General features: G+C 27.4%; 2 protein-coding genes across 5 annotated transcripts in view; both read left to right on the top strand.

Annotated features, from left to right (window-relative positions):
* Positions 1 to 297: 297 nt before the first annotated feature.
* On the top strand, positions 298 to 7,396 carry LOC106776402 (GABA transporter 1). Of its 4 annotated transcripts, none has more exons than XM_014663869.2 (8): positions 298 to 374; positions 526 to 659; positions 3,180 to 3,410; positions 4,487 to 4,584; positions 5,291 to 5,477; positions 5,586 to 5,716; positions 6,456 to 6,689; positions 6,829 to 7,395. In XM_014663869.2, the coding sequence occupies exons 2-8, from the start codon at positions 548 to 550 to the stop codon at positions 7,207 to 7,209; spliced, it is 1,374 nt and encodes a 457-aa protein (XP_014519355.1). In that variant the 5' UTR covers positions 298 to 374; positions 526 to 547; the 3' UTR covers positions 7,210 to 7,395. The 4 variants fall into 4 exon arrangements, with proteins under 4 accessions (XP_014519355.1, XP_022634248.1, XP_014519348.1 ...); XM_022778527.1 differs by lacking the exon at positions 298 to 374 and adding an exon at positions 380 to 397 and having other exon boundaries at positions 6,829 to 7,396; XM_014663862.2 differs by lacking the exon at positions 298 to 374 and adding an exon at positions 388 to 421 and having other exon boundaries at positions 6,829 to 7,396.
* Positions 7,397 to 10,695: 3,299 nt separating this feature from the next.
* The window catches only part of LOC106779750 (GABA transporter 1-like), a 7,463-nt gene continuing 1,718 nt past the window's right edge, over positions 10,696 to 16,440 (top strand). The window contains exons 1-5 of the mRNA XM_014667942.2: positions 10,696 to 11,061; positions 11,150 to 11,218; positions 13,305 to 13,535; positions 15,914 to 16,011; positions 16,363 to 16,436. Coding sequence (XP_014523428.1) covers positions 10,950 to 11,061; positions 11,150 to 11,218; positions 13,305 to 13,535; positions 15,914 to 16,011; positions 16,363 to 16,436 — 584 coding nt within the window. The 5' untranslated portion in view covers positions 10,696 to 10,949. The remainder of the gene's footprint in view (positions 11,062 to 11,149; positions 11,219 to 13,304; positions 13,536 to 15,913; positions 16,012 to 16,362; positions 16,437 to 16,440) is intronic.

Here is a 16,440-nt window from a genome sequence, read left to right as displayed (position 1 = left end):
CGTAAATGTTATCGAAAAAGTTTTTGTTGTATTAGCAATTGTCTTGATTGCATATTTATAATAGAAGATGGTATTTAGATAATACTTTTGACAATTTTTTTATAAAGAGATATGTGTTATTATTTTATTGATTTATTTGAATTTATATTTAAAAATATTTAAAACTGATCAATCACAAATTATTACATATATATTGTCAAAAAATTGTTAAAAAAGTGTTGTTAAAAGTAGTTTTCATTCCTCGTAAGTGTGCTAAAATAAACTACATATGCAGACTGAGGCCATTTTGGTCATCATCTGAAGTAGGCTTAGGTCATATATATCTTCTGTTTCCAAGTTCGGTTCATTGCATACTGCACAAGGCGTCTATAAAAGTACATCACTTACATCTATTCTGGTCAAAATTCACACTGCTTTTTCTGTAAAAATACTCAGAGATTCTGCTATATATTTATATATACACATGCATATGGCTCTGTTCATGCATATATACTCTGCTCTGAATTGCTCTGTTCTTCTGTTAAGGGCTTGACTCAGAAGAAACAGGATGGGAACTCTGTTTCCTGATGAAGAATCTGAGAACCGAAACGGTGATCATCAACTTCTCCACCAACATGAAGATGTTGATGCAGGAGCTCTTTTTGTCCTCAAATCCAAAGGTAATAATAACCCTTTATCTTATACTACTTCAAAATCTCTTTCTTCTTCTCAGCTTCTCCTTTTATGGAACCCTTTCTCCATCCATCCTTCCAAAACCTCACTAAGCTGCTTAAAAGCAAAACAGCAAATGAATGAGCTTAAACTTGTTTCCCTACTATTAACAGAGCATCAGACTTATAGATTAAAGTTTATTCTAACAAAATTTTATGTTGTTTTACCTATTTGAATCCACATATTTATTGTTTGTTTATTGACATGGAAGGGTATATTTTACAAACTAATTTTATATTTATAAAATTGAATTAAGTTTAAATTTAGTTTTTTATCATTTTAATCTCTTAAATTTTGATGTGAATTTTATTTTTTAATTTTGATATAATTTTGTTCTTATACTTTACAAATAAATAATATAGTCTTTTTATTATTTTTATTTTAAACTTTTTTTTTACTTTGTTAAAAGACATTTCAGATGTATTTATATTATTTAACATACGTTTCAACTTAAATGTTAAATATCTTTGTTGAATATTTAAAAGAATCATATAAAAAAAAACTATATATATTACTATTAAAATTTAAGAATTAAAACATATAAAATTTAAAATTATGACGAATTTTAATTTTATTTTTAAAATTTAGATTATAAACATATATAGTTCATAAACTTAATTAACAAAATTTAATTGTTAAATAAATATTACCTTAATTGATTCTACTTTTAAGAGTTCTTTTACTAAACCAGCACTATATATAACCATTACTACTGTATAATTTACGAAAAATGTGAATAATATATAATTATAATTTTAAAATTTAGTTTAAAATATATTGATTGATCATATATATATATATATATATATATATATATATATATATATATTAAATATTGTTCACATGGTGTCCTGGTATCTCTAAACTTTGATGCGTGGTGATGTGTTAGAATTAAGGGTTAAATATGTTTTTAGTCCCTATACTTTGGGGCGATTTTGGTTTTAGTCCCTCTTTCAAACTAAGGTACAATTTAGTCCTTCAACTTTAGAAAACTCTGGTTTTAGTCTTTTTTACCAATTTTTTTTAACTTTATTTGTTGTTTCAAACGCGTTTCTCAGTTAACATTGAAGCAAAAATGTGTCAAATAGTATAAACAATCCAATTGCTATAATGAAACGCATTTGAAACAACAAATAAAGTTAAAAAAGTTTGGTAAAAATGACTAAAACCAAAGTTTTCTAAAGTTGAAGGACTAAATTGTATTTTAGTTTGAAAGAGGGACTAAAATCAAAATCGTCCCAAAGTATAGGGACTAAAAACATATTTAACCCTATAATTAACGAAAAATTATATAAATATGTTGGATTGAATGAAATTTTGGTTATGCGGTAAGTTTTATATTTTTCAAGTTCCGTGTTTCTTAACACTCATTTTCATCATCTTTAGTTTCATTAGGAAGTTACCTAAAAGAATTTTGATGTTAAAATTAGTAAAAATTTAATGTGTAATAAATGTTATTATCTAATTTTTTTTATTTTAAATTGAGTTTACATATTTTAAAATAGACTTTGAATTATTAATGATTTAATCATAATTTAATTAATATTAATCACGTTTTATTGTATACTAATCTTGTTACTTAAAATAAGTAATTATTTGATTTGTATGATATAACCATATAGTGATTTTCTTAAGGTTATTATGTAGACCGTCCAATCTTAAATTAAGTGGAATGCCATACAATACAATAACCATTTAAATAAATATATTGGTCCTATTATAATTAATTGAAGATTAATGATTACCAAACCCTAGCTTTCAATGAATTAATGATTTCAAAGAAATCATTTAGTTGTTGTTAATGGCTTTCCCAGCCTACTTTGATGAACTAAATGGTTGACTGTTTCGTTTTTCATTTGTCTTTATCACTACTCGTTGACTCTTTGATTTTAATGATGGAAGCACATGGCACCAACGCCAAGCACTTGGAAAAAAATTGTTCACACAATTCAAAAAATGAATATTATTAGCTTTAGCGTTGAAAATTCTAAATGGAATAAAGTTAATTTACAAATGGGAGAATTTTTTATCTTAGAAGTGATTTTGTGAAAAACTTTATTAGAAATTATATTTTGATTAATAATAATTTTAATTTATAATTTATAATACACAAATGAATGTAATTTTTATCTTAATGTTTGGAATTGAATAAAATTTAAAATTTAATCTTTAAATTATATCGATATCTTTTAAAATTTATTATAATGAAGTTTGTTATTTATTAAATCTACGTATAAGTATTTAGTTTTATATGTGATTTCAATTTTAAAAAATTTTAAAAATCTTACATCAATTATAAATATAAAATCAATATATAATATATAGATAGACGAGGGAAATCTTAATTTTTAGATAATTTTGTAAGATTAAGTTGAATTTAAAATTTAAAATTTGTTTTAATATATTAATTTTCAAATAATTTGTATTATTATTATTTGATTAAGATAGTATTGATTGTAATATGGCAGGTTCTTGGTTGCATTGTGGATACCATTTGAGCACATCGATTGTGGCACCACCTCTTCTAAGTCTTCCGTATGCATTCACCTTCCTTGGATGGACGGCTGGGATCTCATGCTTGGTGATCGGAGCGTTGGTGACTTTCTATTCATATAATTTAATATCTAGGGTTCTTGAACACCACGCCCAAAATGGTAACCGTCAACTACGATTTAGAGACATGGCTCGTGATATTTTAGGTAACTTACTTATGTTGTTTCTATTACACCTCTTCCATTTTTTATATGTGTCTGTTATCACTTTAATTTGTAAAGCCTAGATGCAAGATTCAGTGTGACATGTCGATTTTTCTTAAAATAATAATACTTGATATACACAATGTTTTATATTATTCATTTAACATTATCTTTTATTATTTTTTCTTTTCATCATAGTATTATTTTTTTCTTTAAGATTTAATATCTTAAAGAAATGAGTACTCTTAATTTGACTCTAGGTTTGTTTGATTTGGTTATTTAAAGTTAGCTGTATTATTATTACATTAGTCATTTTAAAAAAGTTATCACTATTTAGTAATTGACGGATTTTTTTTTAACCAAATTAATATTGCACACATTAAATCTATTATCAAATTAGTTTTATTGAAATCGTGGCATTAAAAATAATATTTTTTTTCTAAAGAATGGCACTTGAAATTTATTAGCCAGTATGAAACTTCAATGAGTATTCATTTGAGAACACCAAGTATGTAAAAAATTAACGAATGAGATGAACTAATCAAGCAGCAAATTCAGTATTTATAATGTTTTATTTTATTCAATTTTATTTCTGTATTGCAATAAATTAACTAATTAAAGGTTAGATAAAGTAAGGATATAAATGAAAAATAATAATAATTAAATAGAAATAAAATTCATAAAATATTTCAGTTAAAAACTTACTGAAGGAAAAAAAAGTAAAAAAACGCTCTTATTATAGTTTTCTACTCGTCTAAATAAATTGTTAATGAGTGTGTTTGTTTCTATAAGACTATAGATAAAAAGAAAGTGATGCATTTAAGTTCTTGTATAACTTTATAGTTGTTAAAAGTTGATTTTAAACCTAACACAATCCCATAAAATCAGTTTGTAAGATGAGATTTGCACTTCATTTGTATATTAGAAATTAGCCTATTTTCTAGTCAATATAAAACTTCCAACATACCCTTTCACACCGAGGTATAAACCTCACCTTACAAACCAATTTTATAGAATTGAGTTAGACTTAAAGTTGACTTTTAACCATCATTATTCATTCTTCCTTCCATCATTGACAGGTCCAAGCTGGGGTCGTTATTTTGTTGGCCCAATTCAGTTCGCAGTTTGTTTTGGTGCTGTAGTGGCTTGCACTCTGTTAGGAGGCCAATGCATGAAGGTTATTATCATCAACTCTTCATCCAACCTATTTATCTCTATCAAGTAAAAAACTATATTTAATGTCAAAAAGGGACTAGAGATAAACGAATTTATTATATATATAAATGAATATAAGTTTTATTTAGTTAGTTAGTTTTATAAAATTAATTTAAATTTAAATTTCATTTTTAGAATCATTCAAAATCTAGAGGATTTATTGTTCGATAATCTATAAGATTACATTATTTATTAAAGTGATATTATAAGGTAAATATATTTTTAGTATCAAAATTTATAAGTAAAATTAAAATTTGTTTTTTTTTTCAAGTTTTTATATATTTTGTTTTTTAAAAATTATAAATAAATTAATATAGTTTTTTTAGTATTAATATGATATTTGAGTTAAAACGTATTGAATAGTATAAATAATTTAAATATTAATATAAAATATGTGAGATACATGAAAAAGAATTAATACAATTGAACTAAAAAAATGATATTCATTTATTTTTAAAATTTAAAGATAAAAAAAACATCAAAATTTGGAACCACTGATTATAATTTTGCATTCTAAGTTTAAAGAATAAATTTATACATATCTCTTATTTATATTATACTTGTGTCTTTCATTATTATTGTGTCTGGTTGGTCAATTCTCTGGAAAGATAGATCAAATACTATTTGATATTCTATGCCTTAGAAAAAATCATATTGATGAAATGCAGGCAATTTACTTGCTATCAAATCCAAAGGGGAGCATGAAGCTTTACGAGTTTGTAATCATATTTGGATGCTTTATGCTAATTTTGGCTCAAATCCCATCTTTCCATTCACTCAGACACATTAATCTGCTGTCACTCATTCTCTGTTTGGCCTATAGTGCTGCTGCTACGGCTGCTTCCATTTACATTGGTATTTTCTCAAACCATTTTTCTTCTTTTCGTAATTTAGCAATTTCCACTTTATGTTTTAGCAATTGAATCGAACCTTCTTGGTTACCAATTTACAATATTGTCTCAGGAGAGTCATCCAAAGGACCAGAAAAGGACTACTCTATAAAAGGTGACACTGAAAATCGCTTATTTGGAGTCTTCAATGCAATTGCCATCATTGCCACAACCTATGGAAATGGAATAATCCCAGAAATTCAGGTTCATCATAATAATTAATCATTCTTTCTATTATATTTAATAATTTTACACAATTTTTTTCCTTTTATTAGTAGACACTTTTAAAAATATAATCGTGACAGAATTATAATAGATGAATCAACCTAGTTCATCTTAAGTTTGGACTAGATTAGATTGAGAAAAAATTAAAATTTTGATTTGAGTTAATTTTGAGCTCAATTTACTAAAAATTTAACTCATTCGAATTGAACTCGTGATGAATCAGGTTAACTCGTCAATCCATTTAATTTCTTTTACTTGTTTTTTAATTAAATTTGGAATTTAAGATGATTTTGTATTGTATTATATATAATTATATTTTGAATTATCTTTAAAATTTAACATTATTTTGAATTGAAATTTATTTATATTTGAAGTGGAATTTTTTTTTTAATTAAAAACCAAATTTGTAATTAAGTGAGTCAGTGAGTCAATTCGTCTAATCCATCAACCTGGTCAGATTCAATATTTGTCGGCTTGCTAATAAGTAAGTCGAGTTAAATTGACTCACTAATGTCTAATTTGTGGTAGACTGAGTTGGATTGAACCAGATAGTCTATTTTGACATTACTAATGACAGAGTTTCACACTCCAAAATAGATAATATTTCAGTTGTGTGGTGATTGATCCTAATAATGTTACTTTTGGATTTAAAATTGAAACAATGTAATTAAAAAGAACCTTGTTTTGTTTTATTAATTTGTGCTTAATGTTTCTGTAGGCAACACTAGCACCACCAGTGAAAGGGAAAATGTTCAAGGGACTATGTGTCTGNTATTTTGTACTCATAGTCACTTTCTTTAGTGTATCTGTTTCTGGTTATTGGGCATTTGGCAACGAATCTGAAGGCCTCGTATTAAGCAATTTTGTGGACAATGGGAAGCCTTTGGTGCCCACATGGTTCATTTACATGATCAACATTTTTACTATAACACAACTATCAGCAGTTGGTGTGGTAAGTCACATACTAATTCAACCATCAAATACTAATTTGTAAAATAAAATTTGCACGTCACTTATATCTTATAATTCGGTCTTATTTCTAGTCGATACGAAACTTTCAACAAGAAATAAAGCATTGAATTTGAATGCAGGTTTATTTGCAACCAACAAATGAAGTGCTGGAGCAAGCATTTGGAGATCCAAAAAGCCCTGAGTTCTCGAAACGCAATGTAATACCGAGAGTGATTTCTCGATCACTGGCTATTACTATTTCAACCATTATAGCAGCCATGCTTCCTTTTTTTGGGGATATAAACTCTCTTATTGGAGCTTTTGGCTTTATCCCTCTTGATTTCNTCTTGCCAGTCATTTTCTACAACTTCACATTTAGACCATCTAAGAGAACCTTTATTTTCTGGTTGAATCTAACTATTGCCGTCGCTTTCTCTGCTTTGGGAGCTATAGCAGCAATTGCAGCAGTTAGACAGATTGTTCTTGATGCCAAAGATTATCGATTATTTGCTAATGTATGATCTCATGCTTCAATTCATATATATACAGGTGCAACATTTTGTTGTATACAACTTAGAACAAAAGGAAGATAACTTCAAAATTTATCCATAAATTATAGAAGTCTTTGGGTTTCTTTGATTTGAGATTGGAGGACTTTTGTATCGGTAAAATGACCAATTTCCTAAGATATCAATGTTTTTTCGATCCCAGAAATTACTTAAAGAATGATGTAACAATCCAGATAAACCATCCAAAAGCGAATCGGTAAAATATAAGCTTAATGTACTTAGTAACTAATTATTATGTCAACTCAATATTCAAAGAAGAAAGAATACTCATTTAGGAATTCATGGTAACAGAATAAACAAGTTAAAACCTATAAAATACACTGTGACTAAATGTTGTTAGTTGATAATTATAAAAACTAGTTCATTAAAGTGTTTGATAAAATTATTGGTCAAAGTTAAGGTTGTGAAAGAGAAATTCAGTCATTAATAAAAAATGTTGAATTAATGGTTCATCACTTATGTTGTGTCACTTCTAGGAGAGGAATTGGAAGAGAGTCAGTTGATGGGTTTAAGGAGATTTAAGGGTGAATTAATTGTTGTTTGTTTAAGTGAATTTAGAAGTAAATGAGAGTGATTTGGAAATAAATTTTATGAGGATTAGTGTAGGATTTGATTAATGTGACAGATAAAAAAATTATTTAATTGGTAGAAATTGAAAATTACCAAAATTTCCTTAATTATTAAAATAATATAAAATAATAATTGTTAATGCTATATTTAAATGTAAAAATGTTTCTAAAGAGAAAAAAATAAAAATTAATTTTTAAAATTTTTAAAATTGTAATTTAATAAATTGAAATAATTTTTTTAATAAGTTTAACTATTTAGTAAATTGAAATATTTTTTGTATAAGAGAGAAAAAAAATAAAAAATAATTTTGAAAATAAAATAAATTTATATTTAAGTAAAATAAATAATTATGTGATATTTCATTATTTCTATTAGTAGGATATTTAATTAAGTAAAAATAAAATCATGTAATTAATTATTATATATTTTATATTTTTAATTAATTATTCATTTAATCTTCATAAATGAAATATTAGTTAGTAATAGCATTTGAAGGCATTTAAAATATAAAATAAAACTTATTTTTTTTTATTTCTTTTTCAATATTAGTGAAAAACTAGGTACATGGCATAACAAAGTCATGCAAACAACAATTTTTCTCCATCCGTGTTCTTCATCATTTTGTTTTAACGACTTTCAAACAATGATCTAGAAACCTCAAAAACATACACCATCATTTAACATGTTTCCCTTTCTAGTCACCTTTGTCGTGCCTATCACTGTCTTTTTGTCATGGGCCATGATGGGCCATGTGGTTGTCGCACGCTGCAGCCAGAAACCCGTAGTCAGATGCCCCTAAAGCTGGTCACTCAAGGACCTTGTCTTTGCTATCTTCATCTTCACTTGCAATGGTGTTGTGGGTTTTGACGTGAGAGTTGGTGAGACATTACTCATGGTGACGATGGGGTGTTTTGCTTTAGAGTAGGTTGTGACAGCGACATGATTTTGAAAGAGGGAAAAAAGGAAGTAAGGTGACGTGGAACGTGGTGCTGTAAAGGTGGAGAGGAATTTTCACGGTGGTGGGGTGCGAGATAAAGGTAAGACTGGTAGGTGGTGTAAAAGTTTGAAATCGACTATAGGTATTACTTTGGATTTGGCTTGCTCATTTCAGAAATGACAAGGGTTAAATATGACATTTTGAAATAATTCCTTCCAAATCCGACCACTTCCGCGGGTTAGAAAAAAAGGGATGTATCTCGCAATTCTTCATTCTCTCTTCTTCCTATATCTGCTAATTAAAGTGAACATCAGAGGTCTCGCAAATTTGTCGTCGCATTCTTCGTAAACGGGAAAGTCACTTCATGCGAAAAGAGACTTAGTTATTAATTGTATTTATTTATACAAAATGTAAAATATTAAGTTTGAGTAATAAAATATTATTTATATTTGCAACAAATCACCAATGCAAAAGAGAATTTTGACGTCGGTGTTTTTCTGTCTTTAACGTCTAATACGAGATCGATGTTATATTGGGAGATGTTAAATTGACGTTGGTCTATAACACCAATGTTACTTGACGTCGAATCCTTATAACATGCGACGCCATATGGAGCTCAGCCCAATTCACTCGCGCTTAACAATGATCAATGGGTGTGTCTCCTATGGGATGAAAATACGTAGTTGATGTCAACTTTTTAAAGAACATACGTCAAGGTTGCTCAGCCACAAAATTTCTCTCAACGAATATTTTCTCTTGAAGTGGCACTCTGTAAGTGAGTTGATGTTGGCCATGGTTTAGACCGCATCAATATACGTATTTTAACGTTGAGTAATGCATAGTCCAACATTTTTATAGGTTTTCTTTTACATAAATGATTCGTTTTTTTGAATTTCATTACACATGAAAATTAGAAAATCAATTTTTCCCATTGATATATTCAAAATTCATTTATTCACAATTCAAACTATATAAAAACTATAGTTATCAATATCAAATAAAAAAGAACTTAAAGTAAACTATTGTGATCTAACTTCATCTTTTCAAAAGATATCTTGCTTATTTCTGTTTTAGTTTTCTAATTGTGGCATTAGTTAATAGAGATGGATTATTGAACCGTTGAAGAAAAAAAAAATTTGCTGTTATTTTCATTTTAGTGTTGAAAGTTGATGAGTTAAATTATTTTTATTTCAATTTTAAAAGTTGAATGTTTAATCTAATATTTTATTTAAGTTTGAAATTCTGTTCTGCGTTGTTTTACTTGTCAACTTTTTAAGCCATACAATATTAAATTTATATAAAATAGTTGATAAAGTTTTTCTAACATTGACCGGTCAGTTTGCTTTTTTATAAATTTTAATCATCGATAAAGTTAAACTTTTTCCAAGAATAGTCAATCGACTTTTAATAATTATTTTTATAAAAAAATATTCTTTTACAAATTTTAATATAAATTTGATAAATATTCCGTTTCAACCTAATGCAAAAAAAATATATGAGATAGGAAAACAACATATTCAATAAAATATTTATTTATCTTTTAATTTAATTAAGTTTTAAAGGCATTTTAAATTTAAATATTTTTTATTTTTTGGGAATGGGTGATCAAAATACTTGTTATTTTCATCTAACTACTTTATTATTTAATTGTGTCATCATGAAAATGATTATTAGTTTTATCTTTTAATATCGAATTCGTTTAATCAATTTTAACTTGTTCTTAGACACAGAAGGGATGACTAAGAAGTCAAAGAAAAATAAAATAAAAAAAATATCAAGGAAAAGTAAAAGTATCAACTGCATATTCCACCAACAACAAAAATTAAATATTATAAAAGTACAAAATACTTATTAACAAAACAATTTTTTTTAACAAAATCTTACCATAAATGTTATCGAAATAGTTTCTCTTATTAGCATTTGTCTTGTTGCATTTTCATCTGAACTAGGCTTAGGTCATATATCTTCTATTTCCAAGTCTAGTTCATTGCATACTGCACAAGGCGTCTATAAAAGTAGCATCACTGACATCTATTCTGATCAAAATTCACACTGCTTTTTCTGTAAAAATACTCAGAGCTTCTGCTATATATTTATATATACACACACATATGCATATGGTGTTATATACTCTGCTCTGAATTGCTCTGTTCTTCTGTTAAGGCCTTCACTCAGAAGAAACAGGATGGGAACTCTGTTTCCTGATGAAAAACCTGAGAACCCAAACGGTGTTCATCAACTTCACCACCAACATGATGATGTTGATGCAGGAGCTCTTTTTGTCCTCAAATCCAAAGGTAATAATTAATAACTCTTTATCTTATACTACCTCAGAATCTCTTTCTTCTTTTTCTCAATTTCTCCTTTTATTTTTTTCAACCATAGGATTCTTATCCTTCTCTCTTTCCCTTTTGTGCTGCACGGTTTTAAAAGGGTTGATCCTTCCAAACCTCAGTAAGTTGCTCAAAAGCAAAACCGGAAATGAATGAGTTTAAACTTGTTTGGAAATATTATGCACCTATAATATAATATACAATCAATTTAGGGTTAAATATTTTATAGTCAAAGACGATTTCATATTATACTCTACCCCTTACTCTTACCTAGGGATAGAAAAAGAATTGCTGGTTCGAGTACCCGTGGATAAAATCTGTTACCGTTAGTTATTATTCGCAAATATTTACTATGCACAGATAATATATAGAAGGTATTCTAATATTCGTTTTTAAACATATTCGTTTCTAAATATATCGGATGCGGATAATATACTATCTGATTCTACAGTATTCATTACCTTCAAAAAATAATAATAATAATTTAATTTATATATATTTTTTAATTAAATTTAATTAAAAAATAAAATAATATTTTATTAGGTAAAATTTAATTAAAATTAAATTTTAGTTTAATTTATATTACATTATATGTATTTTTATAATTTTATTTTTAAAATGTATAAAATATTTCTTCTTTTTTTAGGTATACATGAGTTTTAAAATATCCGCTGACGGATTGTGGAGTAGATTTTCTTTGCAGGTCGAGTTGCAGATAGACATTATTCATGTTCGATTGGACTTGTTGTCATCCTTACTCTTAACAATATTATAATCATGTGTTAAAATTTGTCTTAAAAACATATGTTGTTTGTTCAACCTATTCTGTCACTCATATTAAAATATTTGTTGTAGATATTTATTGTTTATTAAACATATTATTTTATTCACTTTCGGATCACTGTCTATTAATGCATATTTGATATATATACTTTCATGACGTGAAAAAGTTTATCTTACAAAATAATGTTGTGATTTTATAAGATTAAATTAAATTTAAAATTCATTTTCTAACATCTTAACCTCTTAAATGTTGATGTAACACTAAATTTTTTTAAATTTTGATATAATTTTGTTATTAAACTTTAAAAATAAATAAACATAGTATTTTTAATTTTCCTATTGTAAACTTTTTTCACTCTGTTAAAATACATTTCAGATTATTTAAAGTGGTTATATCATTTTATACATATTCCAACTTAAATATATAAAGTTAAAACTTTGTAGAGTATTTAAAAGAATTATATTAAAAAAAGACTATATATATTATTATTAAAACTTAAGAATTCAAAAATATCAAAATTTAGAATTACAACAAATTCAATTTTATTTCTTTATCTAGTATGTAGTAAATATCATCACCTTGTTTGATTATGGTTAAACTGATGTTAATTACAACCAATATCCATCAAACCTTAACTTAAGAGTGATCATTCACTACATATGATAGACTGATTTTTTTAATGTTTCTGACTATATAAATTGTCCAATTCTAAATTAACTGGACAATCATAGCTTTCAATGAATTAATGATTTTATAGAAATCATTTAGTTGTTAATGGCTTTCCCAGCCTACTCTGATCAACTAAATGGCTGACTGTTTGGTTTTTCGTTTGTCTTTATCACTACTCGTTGACTGTTTGGTTTTTAACGGTGGAAGCACGTGCCAAGCACTTGGAAAAAAATTGTTCACACCATTCAAAATATGATATTATTAGCTTTGAAAATTCTAAATGGAATAAAGTTAATTTACAAATGGGAGAAATTTTTATCTTAAAAGTGATTTTGTGAAAAAAAAAATTGAAATTATATTTCAATTAAAAATAACATCAATTTATAATTTATAATATATAATTTTTATCTTAATTTTAAGAATTAAATTAAATTTAAAATTTAATCCTTAAGTTATATCTAAATCTTTTAAAATTTATTATAATAATTTTTTTTATTTATTAATTTTTTATAAATCTACGTATAAGTATTTAGTTTTATATATGATTTTAATTTAAAAAATATTAAAAATCATACCTTAATTACAAATATAAAATCAATATTTAATATATAGACAGACGAGTATAAAACTTAATTTTTAGATAATTTGGTAAGATTAAGTTGAATTTAAAATTTAATTTGTTTTAATATATTCATTTTCAAATAATTTGTATGGTTATTATTTGATTAATATATTATTGTTTGTAATTTTGCAGGTTCTTGGTTGCATTGTGGATACCATTTGACCACATCGATAGTGGCACCAACTCTTCTAAGTCTTCCTTATGCATTCACCTTCCTTGGATGGACGGCTGGGATCTCATGCTTGGTGATCGGAGCATTGGTGACTTTCTATTCATATAATTTGATATCTAGGGTTCTTGAACACCACGCCCAAAATGGTAAACGTCAACTACGTTTTAGAGACATGGCACGTGATATTTTAGGTAACTCACTCTTATGTTGTTTCTATTACACCTCTTCAATTTTTGTCTGTCAGTTATCACTTTAATTTGTAAAGCATTCAGTGTGACATGTCGATTTTTTTTAAATAATAATTTTGATATACACAATTTTTTATATCCATTTAATATTATTTGTTAGGTTTAACCATTTCAGAAGTTTCTATTTGTACATATCTGTGTCAATTAGGTTTCTGTATTTTGAAAGAACTCAATTAGATATTTTTTTATGTAAAATTGAATCAATAAAGTCTCTACCGTTAAATTCTACGGACGACGTTAATTGTGTTGCGTGGTGGTATGGTGAGGTAGCATCTAATAACAACGTGGTACATAAAGAGGTCCACGTAATAACCAGATGGATGTGACCAATGAGGCCTTGCCACGTATTAGCCCCTTCCCCACCCAAAATTAGGGTTTCAGATTGGAGGGAAGGGGGAAGCATTTCTGTGTCGTCATGGGCAAGAATTCTATGTCGTGAGCTGCTTTCAAGGAAGGTTGAAGGATCGCGATTTGATACACTGTTTATGCGTTTGATTTGCAAGTAATGGAGAAGATGAAGATATGTGGGTCGCTCTTGGGTTAATATGCAGGCAATTCGCACGATTGGAGTTGCGCTAGGTGGAAGAAGACGTTCGCAATTTGTAGTAGCGGCAACATTTTGGGTGTGGTTGGATCTTGGTTTTCTACAGATCTGTTTGTGGTTTTCTGGTTATTGATGGTGAAGAAGATGATCTCGTCGTTGTAGATGGTGCGACGTCGACAACAAAGTGGTTCTCGTGGTGCGGCCTGGTGCGAGTAATGGCGGAGGTGGCTTATTGAGGACTGGTGGTGAGGATGGTGGCGATGCTAGGGTTTAACGGCATCAATGGAGAATTTGCGATGATGGTTGAAGATGACGACGATTTGTGGTTTTGGTGGTGGTGGCCATGGAGGCTCGTGGCTAATGGTGAGGTTGAGGTGGTGGAGATAGGGTTTGGCAGTGCTAGGATGGACGTTACGGTGGCTTTGCGGCACGAATTAAGGTTAGGGGACGACCTTGCGACAACGCAACATGGACGATGATGGTGGCGGCGTAGTTGTGGCACAACGGCAAGGGTCAGGGAATTCGAGTTTTTTTGGAGAGGATGATGATGTGGCAGTTGGCGTGGCAGGGATGATGATGTGTCAGAATTTAACTGGTTCATTATGGTGTGTTAGGATCTGGGACACTTGGCAAAATTTGGTTTAATCTGATTTATGTGCCACGTGGTTATGAAATGTCACTTCACCATGACAACATATTTAATGCCGTCTGCAAAATTTAACTCCATGGACTTTAATTTTACATAAAAAAAAGGGACCCAATCGAGCTCTTTCAAAATACGGAGACCTAATTGTCACGAATCTATATAAATAGGAATCTCTGAAATAATTAATTAAACCTTATTTTTTATTATTACCTTTTATTAATAAATACAAAAATTTATTTTTATATAATTATTTTACTTTTATAATATGTATAAAATGAATGTTAATATGTATCATAAGCTATTTTTGTTTTTAAGATTTAGTACATTAAAAAGAAATGAGATTATAAATAAGTACTCTTAATTTGACTCTAGGTTTATTTGATTTGGTTATTTAAAGTTAGCTGTATTATTACATTAGTCATTATTTTAAGAAAGTTATTAGTATTTATTTAGTCATTGAGATATTTTTACCAAATTAATTTTGCACACATTAAATCTATTTTCAAATAGTTTTATTGAAATCATGCCATTAAAAATAATATTTTTTCTAAGAATGACACTTGAAATTTATATATAGTTTATTACTCAATACACCACCAACACTCAATAAAAATATTCTATTATTCAACATGAATTTTTTTATTATGATAAAATTGTAAACACTTGTGCTCTTGCAATTTCAATAAAAATAAAATCTTCTTACGTAACCTTTATAATGATAAAATTGTAAAATCTCCAATGTAACTCTTATACTATGATAAAATTGTAAATTTTATTATATAAAATATGATTCTGATATTAAGAAGGTAAGTTTTAGTCTAGTTTAATTTCATAAATTTAATTTATAAGATGGGGTTTGTATCCCTTATATACTATGAACTGACTTTATTTTAATCGATGTAAGACTTCTAACAAATTAACCAATTAAATGTTAGATAAAGTAAGGATATAAATGAAAAAAAAAATCATAAAAAATTTCAGTTAATAACTTACGAAGGAAAAAAAAAAGGTAAAAAACACTCTTATTGAACAATAGATCTTTAAAACATTCTCAGATAATTATTCTAGTTTGTTCATAAAAATGGTTTTTTCCGGATCTAAATAAAGTGTTAATGAGTGTGTTCTTGACAGGTCCAAGCTGGGGTCGTTATTTTGTTGGCCCAATTCAGTTTACAGTTTGTTTTGGTTGTGTAGTTGCTTGCATTCTATTAGGAGGGCAATGCATGAAGGTTATGCTCAACTCTTCATCCCACTTATTTATCACAATCCAACTCAAAAACTATATTAAATTTTTATTATAAAACTTATTTTATTAATCAGTATTTTATAATTGAATTAAACTTAAAATCTATTTATTTAATTATTTTTAAAGTTTATTGTTTGTTAATAAATTGAGTTACACACTCCACTAATATAATGTTGATACTTGTTTATAAAATATAATTTTGTAAGAGAGAAACTTATATATATCTCTTATTTATGTTATAGTTGTGTCTCCTTGGTGAATTATCTGGAAAAATAAATGAAATACTATTTGATATTCTATGTCTAAGAAAATATCATATATTGATGAAATGCAGGCAATTTACTTGCTATCAAATCCAAAGGGGAGCATGAAGCTTTACGAGTTTGTAATCATATTTGGATGCTTTATGCTA

The sequence above is a fragment of the Vigna radiata genome, chromosome 2, assembly GCF_000741045.1.
Source record: "Vigna radiata var. radiata cultivar VC1973A chromosome 2, Vradiata_ver6, whole genome shotgun sequence".
In the NCBI taxonomy this organism is placed as follows: Eukaryota; Viridiplantae; Streptophyta; class Magnoliopsida; order Fabales; family Fabaceae; genus Vigna; species Vigna radiata.
The sequence above is the reverse complement of the archived record's forward strand: the minus strand, read 5'-3'. Positions and strand labels throughout refer to the sequence as shown.